General features: G+C 46.7%; 3 protein-coding genes and 1 long non-coding RNA gene across 15 annotated transcripts in view; 2 read left to right on the top strand and 2 right to left on the bottom strand.

Annotated features, from left to right (window-relative positions):
• Window positions 1–1,030: 1,030 nt before the first annotated feature.
• LOC137783476 (uncharacterized) lies at window positions 1,031–2,790 on the bottom strand. Its single transcript, XR_011077342.1, has 3 exons — window positions 2,614–2,790; window positions 1,960–2,157; window positions 1,031–1,834 (listed from the first exon to the last, which is right to left on the bottom strand). It is a non-coding gene; the product is annotated as an uncharacterized lncRNA (long non-coding RNA).
• On the top strand, window positions 1,584–2,838 carry dnlz (DNL-type zinc finger). The gene is made up of 3 exons (XM_068573433.1): window positions 1,584–1,933; window positions 2,032–2,171; window positions 2,653–2,838. Exons 1-3 carry the CDS (start codon window positions 1,637–1,639, stop codon window positions 2,792–2,794), a joined length of 579 nt encoding a protein of 192 aa, XP_068429534.1. The 5' UTR covers window positions 1,584–1,636; the 3' UTR covers window positions 2,795–2,838.
• Window positions 2,839–2,997: 159 nt separating this feature from the next.
• On the top strand, window positions 2,998–5,746 carry uck1 (uridine-cytidine kinase 1). Its single transcript, XM_068573432.1, has 7 exons — window positions 2,998–3,167; window positions 3,619–3,778; window positions 4,125–4,221; window positions 4,339–4,481; window positions 4,559–4,653; window positions 4,745–4,793; window positions 4,878–5,746. The coding sequence occupies exons 1-7, from the start codon at window positions 3,078–3,080 to the stop codon at window positions 5,069–5,071; spliced, it is 828 nt and encodes a 275-aa protein (XP_068429533.1). The 5' UTR covers window positions 2,998–3,077; the 3' UTR covers window positions 5,072–5,746.
• Window positions 5,718–17,639, bottom strand: part of rapgef1b (Rap guanine nucleotide exchange factor (GEF) 1b) — a 39,513-nt gene continuing 27,591 nt past the window's right edge. For 6 of the 12 annotated variants that reach the window (XM_068573419.1, XM_068573421.1, XM_068573422.1 and 3 more), the window contains 16 exons: window positions 16,489–16,650; window positions 14,562–14,723; window positions 14,032–14,124; window positions 13,054–13,139; window positions 12,301–12,406; window positions 11,518–11,593; window positions 10,806–10,890; window positions 9,589–9,681; window positions 8,754–8,939; window positions 8,124–8,208; window positions 7,944–8,038; window positions 7,760–7,838; window positions 7,573–7,674; window positions 7,354–7,451; window positions 7,142–7,270; window positions 5,718–6,895 (listed from right to left, as the gene is read on the bottom strand). In XM_068573419.1, coding sequence (XP_068429520.1) covers window positions 6,745–6,895; window positions 7,142–7,270; window positions 7,354–7,451; window positions 7,573–7,674; window positions 7,760–7,838; window positions 7,944–8,038; window positions 8,124–8,208; window positions 8,754–8,939; window positions 9,589–9,681; window positions 10,806–10,890; window positions 11,518–11,593; window positions 12,301–12,406; window positions 13,054–13,139; window positions 14,032–14,124; window positions 14,562–14,723; window positions 16,489–16,650 — 1,788 coding nt within the window. In that variant the 3' untranslated portion in view covers window positions 5,718–6,744. The remainder of the gene's footprint in view (window positions 6,896–7,141; window positions 7,271–7,353; window positions 7,452–7,572; window positions 7,675–7,759; window positions 7,839–7,943; window positions 8,039–8,123; window positions 8,209–8,753; window positions 8,940–9,588; window positions 9,682–10,805; window positions 10,891–11,517; window positions 11,594–12,300; window positions 12,407–13,053; window positions 13,140–14,031; window positions 14,125–14,561; window positions 14,724–16,488; window positions 16,651–17,639) is intronic. The other 6 variants (XM_068573426.1, XM_068573430.1, XM_068573428.1 and 3 more) reach the window with 4 other exon arrangements.

The raw sequence follows: 17,639 nt of genomic DNA, 5'->3' as shown, positions 1-17,639 counted from the left end.
GTGTTAGTGAAAAGCCACACAAGGCGTGGATGAAGTGAAATAGTAAAACATGAACTCCCTATGTTAAAAGAGACTTCTGTGCATTTTAAAAAGCCTTCAATCAAACTTTTAGAAAGCACTACTGTTTCTATTATTGAATACATTTTAGTTTAAAATAAGGTCTTTTAAGTAAGGAATGAATGCTTCCAGCAACAATTGGTTCTGCAGAATACCAGATAGAGCATGAAATGCGATATTAAACAAGCATGGAGATTATGTGTTTTAAGATAGTCATGGCATTTAATATTAGGTCATTCAAGGTGGTTTTCTTATCTTAAATTATACATGTGTGCTTCAATCAATCAGTAACAGAGGAATACAACGGACCAAACTGCACATGGACTCCCCTCAGAGGCAGCCTCCGAGCTTCAGACTGACTGCAGTTCCACCCAAACCAGCTCAGCCCACCTTTCAGAGCAAGATTAAGCAAAACACCCTTCAGTCACCAGCAGCTCACTGAATGTGTTATTTATTCTGATTGACACTCAATTCCACTGCGCACTCCTGCAGCAGCGTTGGCCTCAGACAGTTTTTCTTTTTTGTTTTGCATAACTTGGCCTACTTCTCCCTTTTGCTCCAAAGCATTGGAAGACAATGAAGCGATGATAACTGTTTGTGCATAACTCAATACTGCACAATGCCTCCCCAGACATATCTTGGAGAGAGGAAGACTAAATCTGAATCTGAAAAGTGTTATCAAATTATTTATGACACCCTCTGGTGGTTGTATCAAAGAAATGGCTTGACATCCCCACACTGGGATATTCACTTATTTAAAACTGAAATAAAATGTCATTTTTAATATTAACTTGCAGCATGCAAGCAAACAAGGCCATTATTATTTTACAAATCTGCCTCCATACTGATTAAGGACAGGTAGAAAAAAAGCCAAAGAGCATACGTAAGACTTATTGTAACTATCGTCATGTGAGGATAATTTGAGTATTGTTTTAGCTGACATTGATGCAGGATTATAGCTGTTCTGTTTCTTAGCCTTGTTTCTTAGGTTGACTTTAAATATATTCTGCCACGTCAAATGATTCGGCCTGGAAAATGCAGATTCTGGTCCGGATACTCTGACGTTTATTTTCCATTCATATTCTCCATGGTGACCGTTATTCTGGCCACACGTGCTTTCTGTTTAGTTGTTCATATTTATGTATTTAAAAAAAGTAACAAACAACTTTCAGATAATTGTTATGTAACAACAAGTACAATATATCTGCTCAAATCAACAGCGGGTTAAATACATTTTGCTATGACATATCATAAAATGGAAATACCCAAATACATATAACCCAAAATGTGTAAGATGCTTAATAGTTCTTAAGAAGGTAGATAATACATAATAATATTATCCTGTCAAACAGAGTTCAGAATCTCAATAGAAACTCACATAACTCATTCCCACATGCAAACAAACTTGTTTGTAATTTCCCATACACACGTGGCATGACAGGCTTTTATTTTGTCGGAAGAAGAATTTGTTCATGAAGTTTATTTTGAAAATGACAAAATGTTTGACGTCATCAGTCCACGCCGAAGTATGTGTTGATGAAATCTAAAAGGGCACGTTGGTGTCCTCATAAGCGCCGTCATGTTGCTTTTACGTAAATGTTTTGGTGTCGTACGTGCGCCGGGTTCCTCCAGGGCGATGCCGACCTTCAGCCGGTTGATTCGGTGTTTCCTGGGTCGGTCAGCACCGACCGGGCTGCTGTCCGGGTCGGGGTTCCCCTCCTCACGACACCGGCGGGGTTTGCATGCCGTGCTGCCCGCTGACGGACGTGCAGCTCTCCTGAAAAGTTACAGAGGATTGTCGACGTCACTGAGGAGCAGAAGTGACGCAATTGGAAAGATCCAGCCGAAGCAGTATCAACTGGTTTACACATGCAAGGTACCAGTTATCTCATCCGATCTCACTTGTGTTGCCTTGAAACTCCAGATGTTTTGGTTGTCACGTGTTTGTGAGTCTCAAACGTTTCACGTGTGCAGGTTTGCGCCACCAGGTCCACGGAGAAGATCTCCAAGCAGGCCTATCACAAAGGTGTTGTGATAGTGACATGTCCCGGATGTAAGAACCACCACATCATCGCTGATAACCTCAACTGGTTCTCTGACCTGGAGGGGAAAAGGTTGGTGGTGATGGTACTTCTGATCATAAACCAGACATATATAATTAATTCATAACAGCATTCAACACAACACCATTAAAGCTATGTGGTTGCCGAGATGTTTTTTGATAAGCATTCCTTAAATGTATTAACATTTGGTGGGACACTACAATACATGTGTAATTGCTCAACAAATCGTCTCATAGTGGTTGTTCATAAATTACCTCAAATATATGTTACTTATTATTGGCTAACGTATTTGGCTATTGTTAAGCAGCAACATTTCTTTTAAGAGATTATTTGGGTTGAGACTGGTGAGAATTTGAGTAGAACATAAAGTGAGACGAATGGAAATCACAAAATACTGGTTAAATGGATAAACAACACGTTCATGCATAACCAGTTTAAAATGCACCAGTGAAATTATGATATCTTGATTTACCAATAACTGTGCGTACAATACCTTTCTGAATGATTCGCACTGTGTTTATTGACACGTCAGAAACATTGAGGAAATCCTTGCTGCCAAAGGAGAGACTGTGAAGAGGATTGCAGGAGGCGCTGCTCTGGAGATCGTGCTGGAAGACGAATCTCAACGTGGAGAAAACACAGAGAAATCAGACAACGACCCAGAAAAACAATAACGTTGTATTTACACTGTATCTGTATATTGTGAGATGTGTTTATATTTAATGATATAATAAACATAATTTTTTTTCTATGGGTTTGTTGTCATTGAATGATTCGAGCAAGACATTGTGTGATACAAGAAATCTTCAAACGCAGTTCCGCTCCAAACTGTAGACACTTCTCGCGAGAGCGTTAGTTATCGCGAGAACATCGCGTTGTTATTGCTATAGGTAGCATAGCTAGCGCTCAGACACGCTATCTGGATATCCGCAGTCTTTTCCGAACTGTTGGGCTGCGATGGACGTACTCGGAGCCCTCGACGAGGCGGACCGGCCTCGACATCACCCTTTCCTCATAGGGGTCAGCGGGGGAACCGCCAGCGGAAAGGTCCGTCCGTTATTTTAGCCAGAAGATCTCCCGACTACGGAAATTAGCACCTCAAGTAGCTTAGCTTAGTTTGCTAGCAGCGCCAACGGTAGCATTTATCGAACTGTCATTAAACTGACACGCCCCCCTTGTTTAGCTAGCATGTCCTCTCTATAAGATAGAAAAACGGACCTGTAGTTTCTACTCTTCCAGTATTTACTGTCTTCGGCAACATGGATGTATGACATTTTAGTACCAGAACGCTTCATGCAGCTAACTAGCCCGCTGTCATGTGTCAAGTCCTTCAGGAGCTGACTCAGAGTCAGCTGATTCAAACGCTGCACGGAGAAGGTCACCGATATAAATGCTACTTTTTCGTTCCCCTCCATTCCTTATGATAACTTGCAGAAACTGTGCTTTAAGTGAATTTGATTTGTGTTAGTCGTTCTGAATGCGAAGTTTTGTGTCACAGTCAACAGTTTGCGCCAAGATCATGGAGCTCCTGGGCCAAAACAAGGTGGACCACCGGCAGAGGAAGGTGGCGATTATAAGCCAGGACAGTTTCTACAGAGTCCTGACTCCAGAGCAGAAAGCCAAGGCGCTGAAGGGCCAGTATAACTTCGATCACCCAGGTGGGTCACGTGTCTTCACACACCTTTATTCAAAAGAGGTGCACTGATGGGTCGTTCGACTTCTAACAAAATCAGGATTTCCCTTATGTAATATCTAACAAACACCGATCATATTATGAAATTGCATTCAGCTCTGCACTAGTTTCTATTAAGTTGCATATGCTGAAAATAACTTGTAATACTGGGGCTTCCTGGAGAATTTGCTGGCGGTTAGCTATGTGTCTTCAATTAACTTCAAGAAGGTATTCTTAAGCATGTGTATGAGTACATTGTGTTGTCTTTCTTACACAGCACATTGTTTACGTGCTGCATGCACTGCATTATAATTCTGTTTCATGTCTTGCAGAGGCGTTTGACTCCGAATTAATGTACAGAACCCTGAAGGACATCGAGCAGGGGAAGGTGGTTGAAGTTCCAACATATGACTTTGTCACTCATTCCAGGTAGGAAAGAAGTATTTCTCATTGATTCAGACTTAACGAGAAATCTCTTCATTTTTAATAAAACTAACAATTGTCATCAACATTGCCTCTGTATAACGAGTATGGGCATATTTCCAGGTTGGCAGACAGGATCACAGTTTACCCAGCAGACGTGGTCCTCTTTGAGGGGATCCTGGTCTTCTACCCCCAGAAAGTGCGTGATATGTTTCACATGAAGCTCTTTGTGGACACGGATTCAGACGTCAGACTGTCTCGCAGAGGTATTGAAGTCTCCCTCGCACACAGTTTTCCAGATGTTACCACAGTGTATATAAACCATTAAACTTTATTCTCCTAGTTCTGCGGGACATGACCAGAGGGAGAGACCTGGAGCAGATTCTCACGCAGTATACCACATTTGTCAAGCCTGCGTTTGAAGAGTTTTGTTTGCCTGTAAGTATAATGTTTATAACTAGTTGTGCGGCTGTTTTCTCGTCTTCTTACTCGTGCGACAAATCTTAAGCGACCTGGTTCTCTCTCTCAGACAAAGAAGTATGTAGACGTCATCATTCCAAGGGGAGTTGACAATATGGGTAAGTGTTTTTTTTCCTCACTAAGATGCTTTTTTTTGCCAATTTCTCCAGCCTGATTGCTTGACAAATCCTTTCTCTCACCAGTGGCCATCAACCTCATCGTACAGCACATCCAAGACATACTGAACGGGGACATCTGCAAGTGGCAGCGCGCGTCCATATATGGTCACGCTCGAGGCTTCAAGCGGGCCATTTCTGAGGCGGGAGACCTGCAGAACGGAGCCGTCAACCCTTCAGGAAAGAGGATCCTGCTGGAGCCCAGTTGCCGGCCTCATTAAGACTGTGTGGATGCAGACGTGGACAGACGTGTCCAGACTGAACATAAGCTTCGAGTTGAGATTGCTGCGGCTATTGTGTGTGGGACGGGTCAGTAACTGGGATGCCAGTCTCACCTTGTGCAGCGTTTTTTTTTTTTCTTCCATTAAGTATCCACAATCCCACTGTGCAAACATTTAGTGCTGCAACCTCTTCATAATTTCACTGTAATTACTGGTGCATAACAGATATAGTAGAGTATGCTTGTCACATGTAAAAGTCTTCCACGATAGCGTCGACTGTGGTCAGATGACCGGTTACTGAGGTGTAACGAGTTGACGGTAGGAAGCGTTTATGTAAACGTTTAAGTTCAGTCATGCTTTTGCACTTTGACCTTATTTATACTTGCTTTTTGTTTCCTTAAACAATATTATATTTAAATGACACTTTTATCTTGCTGCCTAGTTCGTTTTAACTTATTTCGATCTGAAATTAGGCCAGCTGGTTGTGTTGTAGCAGTGTCACACATCATTAGTGCTTCCTTTTAATACATGCAGTCTTTTTTTAAGTTCATTTTCCACTGACAATTCTGTTCACCAATAAATGGAAAAGTGTAAGTCTTAATTGAGCTTTGACAATGAAAATGAAGTGTCCGACTAACACAGAGTGTATAGAAACAGAGCGGTTTGTTTTATTGGAGTTTGAGCGCACAGTGTGATGTGTTGGTTTTGACCATTATCCCGACAGGGAATCAAAGATGATTTACTACAGCACATTTTGAAATGACAAACACACAAGTCACGGAGGACTTCAGTCACACAAACACTCTTTCACACACCGACATGACTGGGACGTGATTGCGATTGCCTGGCGGTTCTCTACACTTGAACACGGCACACAATTATTCAGTATGACATACATAGATCACAGCATCTTTAGTAATTTATCTTTTTGTGTTTTTGCTTTGCTTTTTTTTAGTGCACACACACGCGTATGGCACTTGGGAGAAGGTATGCTCTTCTCATAAGCATAAACATCCTTTTTAAGAATAAAAGGAGCACTGTATATAATACATTTCATAACCATACATGATTCTTACACAAAATGTCTCAAAACCAACTCGTCGGTTCCAGTCTCTTAACGGCCGTCCTCTCGAGTCCAAATCGCCTTTCGCCCGCCCGAGAGGGTCGCAGAAGAAGACCAACAAATGGCACATACATAAAAGGAAAGAGGAAGGAGCAACTTGGAAAGTAATGGACCATTCAGCTCACTCTCTCTCTCACACACACACACACACACACTCACACACACACACACACACACACAACAGTTCCACTCTAAAACAGAGAGCCCAGGGAGTGGACTTTGGTTGTTTCCGTAGTGTCTCCCTGTCCGCTCTGTGTGTTTCTTCACCATCCTCGAGGCCGGGCTTCCTCTCGTTTCACCAAAGTCACCGAATCTCTACCCGTCTGAGCGCCGGAGCCGCAGTAATCCCAAATATAATCTCCCAGAGCGGCAGAGCTCTTTGTCAACCTCAGTCACGCTTCTGTTGTCCGTAGTTTGTTCTGCTTCCCCCGCAAAGAGTCTCCCGTTGGCTCCGGCGGACAGCTTCCATTCGTCTTTCTCTCAGTCCGTAGTAAAGTGGAGTTAGTGTCATGAAGCACAGTTGGAGGTCAGTCTCGGGGCCCACGGGGCCCTAGGTCTTCTCCTCACGCTCCGTCTTGCGCTTGGTGATGTTCCTGGGTTTGATCTTTAGCGACAGCTCCCACAGGGCCTCCTCTGCCAGGTGGTCGCTGAAGTCGTTGAAGAAACACACGATGTCTTCGTTGCGCTTCAGCTCGTAGTGCCTGCGGTGAGAAGAGGTGGAGGTTTGATGAATGCAGTGATTCATTAGTGAGAACACAAACAGCAGCGATGCTTTATGATGTTAAAGCTTAATGAAAAACAACAGTAGGCCTCCATGGTGTTTCCTGCCAGTGGCAATGCAATAAGGACATTTATTACTCTGATTGATGTGAACAAATCTTTCTCATGACACGTCAAGAGGACGTGCTCCTGTTCTCCATCATGGGAACTCGTCCCGGTGGACTTACACTTGCTGGAAGCGCCGCATGCTGTCCAGAATGTTGAACTGCTGCCAGCGCTTGGAGAAATTGACCTTCCCGTCAATGAAGTCCGGGTTCCCCAGGTGGACGAAGGTCAAGTCCTGCAGAATGAGACCGCTGGAAGAACGAGCAGGCGTGTCAAGTTGTGGCTCTCTGCTAAATAAAAACATCAGTACGAGTTCAAGCGCTCGTTGACTCACAGGTACGGGATGCAGGGAGGCTCAACCTCAGACAGGGCAGCTCTGTACGCTCGGAAGGAGGAGGAGCTGTCAATCAACGTGCAATATTCCTCCAATCCCTGAGAAGAGAATAAGGCGGGATGTGAGAAGTGTGAGAGTAGAAGTGTAGACTCAGACGCTCTTTGGACATCTCTCCTGTTTTACATGCTGATCTGCATGGTCGCCTCATAATCCCTTTACCTCTGACGTCTGCTTCTGCCACTCCAATCTCCTAATGGGGGCGGAGTCCAGAGCCGACAGTATTGCCAGGTAGGAGTTGAAATTATTCAACTTTCTTAAGTGCTGCAATAAGAGATTGAAAAAACGTTAAAGCATTAAACAAAAAGAAAATGAACACAAGAGGACGTTGAAGTCCAAGGTGACTTACCTTCATTATCTTAATGAACTTGAGAAGCAGCTTCTCTCTGTCTTGAGCTTTCTCCTGCTGGATTATCAAAGAGCGGACCCTGCAGGGTGAAGAGAAGCACACGGCGTGCGGTCAACGAGACGGTAGAAGGAAAACCAAGGAGAGATATCGAGGAGCGCTGGCGCGACGCGTTTGTTGGTCTTACCAATAGCTCATGTTGTTAAAGTGCTCTGTGAACTGCGTCAGGTTCGGACTCTTCTCCTCATTCTGCTCCTTGGCCCAGAGCAGCACCTCTGGGATCTGGAGGAGGAGGAGAGACGGTTAAAGTCGACTCTGTGGACGCTTAAAACACGCTGGGAGGACGGACACAAACACAGTGCTGTACCTCAATCTTATAGAAGAGCTCGGCGTCCAGGAGAGTCAGCTGATCCGCGATCTCGTGACTGCGGAAGTCGTGGAGCGTTCCAGGCCTGTCGGGACGCACGACGGTCAGATAACGTCTTCAAACTACAGTCTTTTACAGCGGCTCCTTCTAGTGCCGTCTAAAGGTTTGGTTATGAAAACTAACTGATCTAATTATCTTTAAAACACATCAGTAAAGAGCATCCATGAAAATGAATAAATGGAGGTTAGAGGATGTGTTGTGGCCCAACAACAAGTTTAATAAAACCTGTCTGACAGCGTCACGTCGACGACATCAAGACCGACAGGAAAAAATGTATTTGGTAAAAGCGCTTGTAATATTGTAAGTTTTGTATTCTTGCTCATATGACTGATGGAAAGCCATCGTTAGGGGAATGAAGTGCACAAGAGACATTTCAATGAATTTAGGATTTATGAATGCAACATGATCAGACGCTTGAGGAGTCACTGTCACGCTGTTTCCCTCCAGGGTGCTGAGCTATGAGCTCAAGACAACAGGTCACACCTGCTCTCCACACACATGGGATACCAGCCTCAGAAGAAGCCGACCCTTGACCCTTGACCCTTGACCCCTCCTCCCCTCACAATGTACCTTGCTGAGACCCCTCGGGCAGCGAGCGGCTTGAGAGAGTTGGTGTAGCGCAGCAGCTTCCTCTGCTCCACCTTGTCCAGGATGTTCTTGCGCAGCACGCGGGCGAGGCTGAGCTCGCCGTTGCACACCAGCGTGAACACCAGGTCCATCAGCTGCTTCAAGATGTCCTCCGTCAGCTCCACCAGGCTGGAGGGCGGAGGAGCCGTTGGAGGGAAGCGTCATATTTTGGGTTTGGGTGAACGTGGGGGAGAAGGAGAGAAGAAAATAATTCAACTTATTGATGATCAGGAGTTTAGTTTATAACCATAACGCATCCGTTACAGGAGAGCTGCAGATATATTTCATGGTTATAGCTGTCGGCAGAACAATAAAAGTAATATTCTTGGGATGATTCGATTCCTATGAACATTTTATATGGCTGCAATCTATTGTTAGTTGGGGAATATGACTGAAGAATTACTTTTATTGTTATATCCCAGCGGCAAATCATCTAATCTCTGAGCACACGGGTTCACAACAAGAGCTTCTTACAGGTTTATCAATGAGTGGGGGAAAAAGTGTAATAATATCAAGTGTTGTCACAATAAATCTGAATTATAAACAGATTTTGTAAAGCAGGAATGTTTTTTTTTTAGGTCTCTGACTATTAAAAAAAAAAAAAAAAAAAAGCTTCCTTCTGGCATTTTGATTTTTTCAAACACAATCCTATTTAAAGCAAAATCTGTGTCTCTAAACTTCCACACTTTCATATATTAATGACGATGAATCGACAGAGAGACCGAGTTTCCTCTCATATTATATTCATAAACACTGGAAAGGCCTCAGATGAACTCACCACAGCTCATCAACAACACGGACCAGCACGAAGAACGTGTTCTTGCTGACTCGCTTCTTGAAGGTGTCGGGACTGTGGCAGAACCGAGTGTATGTGCTCAGTGGTCAAGGACAAACACACAATACTGTGAGTGGAATACAAACTACAGGAACCTTTAACATTCAGCTTAATGCTCTTGCTTCATCCAGCCATGAGACGAGGTGACCTACAATAACATCTTGTGGTTCCACTAATCAGTTCACAAATTAATTGCTTTACTTTTGTATTTTAAAACACATTTTAATATTAGGGTATACAATTAGACGCCAATTTAGAGAAATCTGGGCATCGTTTCAGCAATGTAGTCATCATTCAAGCATTATTATATGAAAAAAATCATCACATGGTCATCCTCGTTAGTGCTATGGAGGAATAAAAGCCTCCAGCGGCTTTATCAGCTAGCCGCTCTGTCAACTAGCCGCTAGCCGCTCTGTCAGCTAGCCGCTCCGTCAGCTAGCCGCTCCGTCAGCTAGCCGCTAGCCGTTCTGTCAGCTAGCCGCTCCGTCAGCTAGCCGCTAGCCGCTCCGTCAGCTAGCCGCTAGCCTCTCCGTCAGCTAGCCGCTAGCCGCTCCGTCAGCTAGCCGCTAGCCGCTCCGTCAGCTAGCCGCTAGCCGCTCCGTCAGCTAGCCGCTAGCCGCTCCGTCAGCTCGCCGCTAGCCGCTCCGTCAGCTAGCCGCTAGCCGTTCTGTCAGCTAGCCATTCTGTCAGCTAGCCGCTAGCCGCTCTGTCAGCTAGCCGTTCCGTCAGCTAGCCGCTAGCCGCTCTGTCAGCTAGCCGCTAGCCGCTCTGTCAGCTAGCCGCTAGCCGCTCTGTCAGCTAGCCGCTAGCCGCTCTGTCAGCCAGCCGCTAGCTAAAAACAGTGACACGGCATTGCGCGTGTACGTTTTAGATCACGGCAGTAGAGTTCATGATACCTCTGCTCCGCTTTGATGACATGAAGCAAGATGCACAAATTAAACAACAAACAAGCCCAATAAAGTCAGCAGTCGTATCCGTCAGAGGAGGACGGCGGCGGCGCTCGACGTCTCCATCTATGAATGTTTGGAGCTGAATATGAGCAAACAAATCTTTTTTCTGTAAATAAGGCTTTTTAAATCACGACGCAAGAAAAACAGCCTTCATCCAACTAAACAGCAATTACGCTCAGAGTGACATGTTGAGTGATTTGCAAAGGATATCTGTAGTGTAGCTTCTTAATGAGGTCCTCGGGGGTTATAAACGTCCTATAAGTCGTCAGAAAGGCTTCACAGTACAAAACAAGATCTGTCAAGAAAAAAACAGGAGGGGGAAAAAACAAGATATTTCAATTCAAGTGCAGGCGGAGCTCCAATTATATGAGATGTGTAGAGGTGGAAACATCAAATGTGAGGGCTGCGTACCCGACACACACGCAGACACACACAGACACATTGGCAATAACTAAAGACACACTGAGGCTGTTTACAATGCTGCTCAGATGAGACAAGTAGCAACACATCTGTCAAACTACAGACCCACACTTTACAAATATACATATGTGTCTGAATGTAGATGCTTGCAGGTCTGTCGAGGTAGCAGAGGTTGTCCCAGTGACCCAGAGCCCAGTAACACACCGAGCTGTACCTACACACACCGAGCTGGACAGTAACACACCGAGCTGGACAGTAACACACCGAGCTGGACAGTAACACACCGAGCTGGACATACACACACTGAGCTGGACATACACACACTGAGCTGGACAGTAACACACTGAGCTGGACAGTAACACACCGAGCTGTACATACACACACTGAGCTGGACAGTAACACACTGAGCTGGACAGCAACACACTGAGCTGGACAGTAACACACTGAGTTGCACAGTAACACACAATGTGAGTATGAGTTGTTTGACTGGTCCTTACTGTACCTTTGCGGTCCGTTTCTGTAGCGTGGACTAATAGAATATCTCCTGATCCCGCACGGACGTCCGGGCCATCGTCAGTCTGGGAATATAAAAGAAAGCAAGCGAGGCACAAAGAAGTGTAGGAAATGAGCGACAGACAGAAAGATGGAGAGAGATGGATGAGAGTCAGAGCAGGAGAGGAAACGAGTGGTTAGAGCTGATGAGGAATGATGCACTCCAGCCCAAAATGCAGCCTGCACCTTTTCCTTCTTCTGCCTGTTTTCCTTGCCTTGCTCCCCCTGTGATCAGCCCCACCTCCCCCCGTCCTGCACCAGCTCCTCTGATGACGGAGAAAAACTCAGACTTGTGTGTGATGAAAGCCCAGCCGCTGCAATATGTCTCCTGTAGCCGCTCTAACTGTCACTACGGGGCTATCAATCTCCCCTCCTCCCATATGTGACCCCTCAGCGTCTTCTTTTCTGTGAATCATTGCTGCCACATTGCCCCTAACCTTGCAGTGGAGCGTTTTCACACATCTGTCCATCAGACTGCACCACGCAGGACAAAGGAGGAGGAGGAGGAGGAGGACGCGTTGTCAATTTCAGCGCTGCAGTTTCATATGCGTAACAGCAGGGGGCAGCAACGGCTATCATTGGTGTGCTTCAGGATCTGATTTCACATCCGAGTGACTCAGAGTGACCTTTAGCCTGCTGGACTAACAGGATGAAATGTGCTTTGTATGCTGCTGCTGCACACTTCTGTCACAGCAGGTTTCTAAAACCAGCATCAGCAGTGGTGGAGCCTTACTTCTTGTTTTAGTGTTATCCTGCTCATAATCTCCTTGTGGTCTATGAGGGAGAGCTCGTCCACGTCTTCCTCGTCGCTCCCAGCCGACTCCGTTGACTTCTGCCTCCTACAAACAAACAAATAAACACAAAGTCCTCAGCACAGCAACACTATCTGACACACTAGTCACTGTGAATGATGATGAAGTCGGTTTCAGCTTCTCAAATGTGAGGATTTCATGTTTTTATCTTTGGATGTTTCTGGATTCATCATCATGGGTTCTGTAGTTTTTTTTAATATAAATGTACATTTTTGGGAAAGATGATTAATCAATTAATTGACATCATAAGCAGCAGCTTAATCAATGCAATAATCATTAGTTGTAGCTGCTTCAAACTGAGTCAGATCATTTTAAGTCCCACAGCGAACGAGAAGCTGGAACAAGTCCTGGGAACTCGTTTCCTTTGGTCGGCTGCAGGACACATATCTGCTCAGTAAAAGACTTCACACATCACAACACATCCCTGGAGAAACACAACCAAGGAGACATTAAAATGTGTTGCTTTCACCACGGCCCCTTTAGGTTTTGCACTAATTTATTGTAATAAATTAAAAAAGATTGACGGTATTTGTAGAAAAAGGATGACCTTAGACGTTGCAGTTAGCCAGACCTCTGACGGCATCATTTCTAGTATATTGATTCCTTGTACATTAACTTCAGAAACAGAACACTGAGCACACGTGTAGCGTGTGCTATGGAGGCGTGACCCTCACCTCTCCTTGTCCAGAGCCTCTTTGCTGCTGCTGGATGGCGCTTGAGGGGCGGGGTCTTGAAGCACGTCGTCATCTGCGATCGTTTCCTAATCACGAAGGGGAAAGAGCAATAATCAACATGTGATCTGTACGCTTCATGGAACAACACGGGTGAACGGGTCCATGCAGTGACGGACGCTGCTGATGGTGTGACCCACCAGCGCATGCAACACTCTGGTGGGAGGGAGGGAGGACACACAACTACACCACTATGTTTACAAGCTAAATACATGATGCCGATGGGTAAAATGCAGCTTTTCTTGGGTGTGAACGAGGAAAAACCAGAACAGACGAGACACCAGAGAGACACCAGCGTGTAAAACAACACATGTACAACCACACACACACCTACACACACACCTACACACTGTTTGCTCTGGCTTCATTTGCTCACCACCCAAACACACCTTGAATGCACCCTGAACGCACACGCTGGCCCAAGAGAACACAACCACACACACACACACGCTGTAAAACATGCACAGGTGGCACACGAGCAGTTATGGGAAAATGTTATTGGAAAATTGAAACCCAGTGAACCGTCGAGAATCCCTTCAGGAGCGGCGACGCGCCGGGCGTTCGCTCTGAGCGAGGTTAAATGCCGGTTACAGTAAAGTGCAGCCAGAGAGACGGCGATCAACCAGCCGGGCGGTCACAACAACACACAAGATGGACGACTTTCTCCACAGACACACACACACAAGTCCCTCGCAGGCAAACCCGTGAACCTGAAGTCATGCTCAGGCCGATTTTGCCTGCGTTCACATTCCATGTCAGTGCCATCAGTTCGAGGGATGAATCAATACGAGCCGCGAGCACACGAGCGACGCCCTCCTCCACTTCAAATCCCTCGCCGCGGCTCAAACTGATTCATACTCCGGAAGTGATGGGACGTGCAAATGGAATTGACCTTTCACCCCTTGGCGGTCAGCTACTTACTCTGAGGGAGAGCGGCAGCTCCCCGTTGGCCTGGTTGGACGAGTACAAGTTGACGTACTCCCCCTCCCCGCCCTCGTCGTTTGCGCACTCGCTCTACGGGAAGAGAGGAGGGACACAAACCGAGGCGTGAGGGTTTGCGGAGAGGGGCGCACAGTGTTCGCCAACGCGTGTGAATGTGGGGCTCGGGAGGAGAGAAAGCGGCGAGCCGAGCTGCGGTTCGGTACAGTGAGCGGCGTGCTTTCCAGCCGAGCATGGTCGTGACCACCGGGTGGCGCTGGAGAGCATCACTTGTAAAAAGGTAATGCCGTTTACTGGCAAAAAGAACATGCAGTGCAACATGCTCTACTGGGACTCTTTTCAGACCGATAATCAGACAGCAGACATTTTGTGGGCGGTGATAATGGCAACGAGATACAACCAAATGAATGAGTCAACAATACTGGACACAAACTGCCGTCACGCAGCATCGATCGGCCAAAGGAAGGGGTTCGATATCACAAAGTGTCCTCATCTATCCTCTGTGAGCTCACCGCTGAGGTGTGGAGAGAGTCAGCGAGACAAGACTCAGAAGGGAGACAGACGGCCACAGAGCCCAATGAGCCGGCCGGGGAACCGTTGGGCCCGCCCCCGCCGCCGCCGCCGCCGCCGCCATCCAGAGTGGTGGCATTGGTCAAGGCGACCTGGTCCAAGCTCTGCGATTGGTGGAAAGAAGGAAAGCAGGAAAGAAAGAAACAGATCAAATAAAAAGACAGTAAGAAGAGGATCAGGGAGGTGAAGACAGAGCAGCTGGAAAAGAGAGCTGAACAACAGGAAGCAGCGCGGGAGAAGTGTTCACTTCACTAAGCCGGGACTTTGAGAACGATGTGCCTGAACATGAAACACACACACACACACACACACACACGAGAATGCCCAAACAGAGCAGTGTCAACAGACCTCTCCAGTGAGATAACATGGAGGATGGCAGGACAGAAAAGTTGAAACGATGGAAACACCAAAGATATGATAGCACCTCTGAGTGTGAGTTTGTGTGTGTGTGTGTGTGTGTGTGTGTGTGTGTGTGAGTGTGTGTGTGGCCAGCTGAGGAGATGCCTTTCTGCAGGGAGGTGATGGTAACCTGTTTTAACACGTTGCTTTTTCAGCATACCAGCACGGACCGGTGAATACACATATCACTGATAAACATCACACACACACAGACACACACACACGGCCTGACACTTACACACAGACGCGTGCACGCATTCATGCACAGACACGCAGGTCCGGCCGGAAATCAAGGCAGCTCACTCGCCTCTTTTTCATAACGGCGGCCTTGGAAAAAAACCGCTGTCTGCTCTAACATCAGCAACAAACACAGGGTGGAGGGGGGGGGGGGGCTTTGCCATTAAAACAAAATACTGAATCTTTCTTTCCTTTTCCACTCAACATATGCGGAGCATCTTTTCTGGTATGCCTTACCTCGCCTTAAAAAACATCCCCCTCAAAAAAAATCATGCCCCAAGGAGTTGAGGAATGCAAACATTCCACAGGAACGAGACGAATGGGAGGTGTGGAAGTGTGTGTGTGTGTGTGTGTGTGTGTGTGTGTGTGTGTGTGTGTGTGTGTGTGCAGGGTGGGAGGAGGTTACGGTGAAGGATAGAAAGTGTGTGGACGGCGACTGGCGGCTGAAGGACTAAAAAGACGAGGAGGAGAGGAAAGAAGAGGAGCAGAAACAGCAGGAATGTGTTTTCCATAAAGGTCCATCTGGTGCCGCATTCCTCTGGAGATACCCAGAGGGAGAACCACACCATGCGCGCACACCATGAGGTCACCAGGGGTCAAATCCCCCTCAAAATACAGACCAGCCCACTGTACGACCCCGCCAGGTCTGCTTTGGCCATGAGTAACTGGACTAGAGCGCTAATTAACCACGAGCTGGTTCATTAACAAGAACCTGTTGATGCTTGAAACATTCGAGTTGGACACACAACGCGGTTGTTTATCATCCCCCCGGCCAACGGCCTCACAGTCCCCTGTGATATTTGGACGGTTTGCTCCAGACACACAACTCACTGACTGCATCTCTGAGGCAAACAGGAGGGAGGGAAAGGGTCAAATAATTACCTGACACGTGGAGGAACGCTGCAGCGCAACACACAAATAACTGCACACACTCAACACTGCAAAGTATATGAATAAATAAAAACACACACACAGCAAAACAATAAATCCACACGGTGAAAACTAATGCACACATGGATGGATGGACAGAAGTATGCACCACTGCACTGCAGCCAAACCACGACCCCTGAGGGTCGACCCCATCACAGAAGGGCAGATAAACAGACGGTGTCGCATATGGACACGCGGGTGGAGCCGCCCTTGGACCCGTCCAGGACCACGCAGCACCCACACAGCACCCACACAGCACCCACACCGGGGTGCAGAGATGGAGGGAGGAGGGGGGAGACTCACCGTGGGCGTGATCAGAGAAGCTTGGCCAATCAGGTAGGAGTTAGAGACGGACATGCTGAGGCCCAGCCCAGAGCCCGCCTCCTCCATGGCCGCCACAGACGGCTGGAGGTGGCAGGAGAGAGAGGAGGAGGAGGAGGAAGAGGGGGAGGAAGAGTGGGAGGCCTGAGAAGGAAACAAAGAGAAAGAAAAGGAGGCAGAAAAGATGGAAAATAAAGTGAGTGACAGTAATAGGTGTTAAGGACGGCGAAAAAGGAGGAAACAGGAGAGAAAAAGAAAAAGGAGACAGTTGATTAAACGAGTAAGAGAGACCGAGTTAGAGCCGATTCATCAAAGAGCAGCAGAGGAGGGAAGCGAGGAAAGCTGAGGAGGATTCTGGAGCTTCAGCTGACTGCATGTGGAAGTAAACACTGCATTCTGGTGCACTGCGATGTTTAATTTAGACTTCTTTCTAGGAAGCTGTAATTACTCAAAGGTCATGTGTGTGCAGGTTACACACTATCACATCCCCATGTGACATTCAGATATTTCTTTAAGCATCTGCAGCTTTAAAGGCTTTCCAGAAACCAGGCCGGCTGCAACACGCTCTAAACAGGGCCAATATGAGCCGTTTGATTTTTTTTTTTCACCGTTTTCTTATCCACGCAGCAGCTGAAATTACTTTTTTTAAATTTTTTTTTTTTTTAGCAAAGCCGCTAAAGTCGCCAATGCGCGTAAGCCTGGAACATGGGTTTATGGAGGAAGCAAACCGGCTTATTCCACTGGGCCACGAGCTCATCAAGTGCAAAACATGAGGCCAGATTAGGCCTGCAGCAGCAGCAGCAGAGAGGAGTGCAGCTGGACCGTGCGCTCACACAAAAGAACGATAAAAATAAAAGCTCTAAATGCAGAGTTGTGGTGGCAGAGAGAGGACAATGGACAAAGAGAGAAGAAAGACTCTCTGAGGTGGTCTGGGTAGACTGCCACTCAGCCACGAGGTCTATTTCCGTCGCTGTGATACTGTACATGCCGCTGTACGCCCTGCAGAACCCTCTGTTTACTGTGCACACATGCACTGTCTTCATCCTACACAGCTTCAGGCCACAGATCAATTCGACACCTTCAAACATGTCTGGAAGGCATCAGTGTGCTTCTTTGTGAGCAGGCCATGTCTC

The sequence above is a fragment of the Clinocottus analis genome, unplaced genomic scaffold, assembly GCF_023055335.1.
Source record: "Clinocottus analis isolate CAN_PGR_092001 unplaced genomic scaffold, fCliAna1.0.p SCAF_13, whole genome shotgun sequence".
In the NCBI taxonomy this organism is placed as follows: domain Eukaryota; kingdom Metazoa; phylum Chordata; class Actinopteri; order Perciformes; family Cottidae; genus Clinocottus; species Clinocottus analis.
This window is presented reverse-complemented; position numbering and strand designations above follow the sequence as displayed.

Coding starts and splice junctions, on each gene's coding strand:
- dnlz (XM_068573433.1), top strand. CDS start 1,637: ATGTTGCTTTTACGTAAATGTTTTGGTGTCGTACGTGCGCCGGGTTCC. Junction 1,934..2,031: donor AACTGGTTTACACATGCAAG/GTACCAGTTATC, acceptor TCACGTGTGCAG/GTTTGCGCCACCAGGTCCAC. Junction 2,172..2,652: donor TCTGACCTGGAGGGGAAAAG/GTTGGTGGTGAT, acceptor TTGACACGTCAG/AAACATTGAGGAAATCCTTG.
- uck1 (XM_068573432.1), top strand. CDS start 3,078: ATGGACGTACTCGGAGCCCTCGACGAGGCGGACCGGCCTCGACATCAC. Junction 4,482..4,558: donor CGTCAGACTGTCTCGCAGAG/GTATTGAAGTCT, acceptor TTATTCTCCTAG/TTCTGCGGGACATGACCAGA. Junction 4,654..4,744: donor TTGAAGAGTTTTGTTTGCCT/GTAAGTATAATG, acceptor TCTCTCTCTCAG/ACAAAGAAGTATGTAGACGT.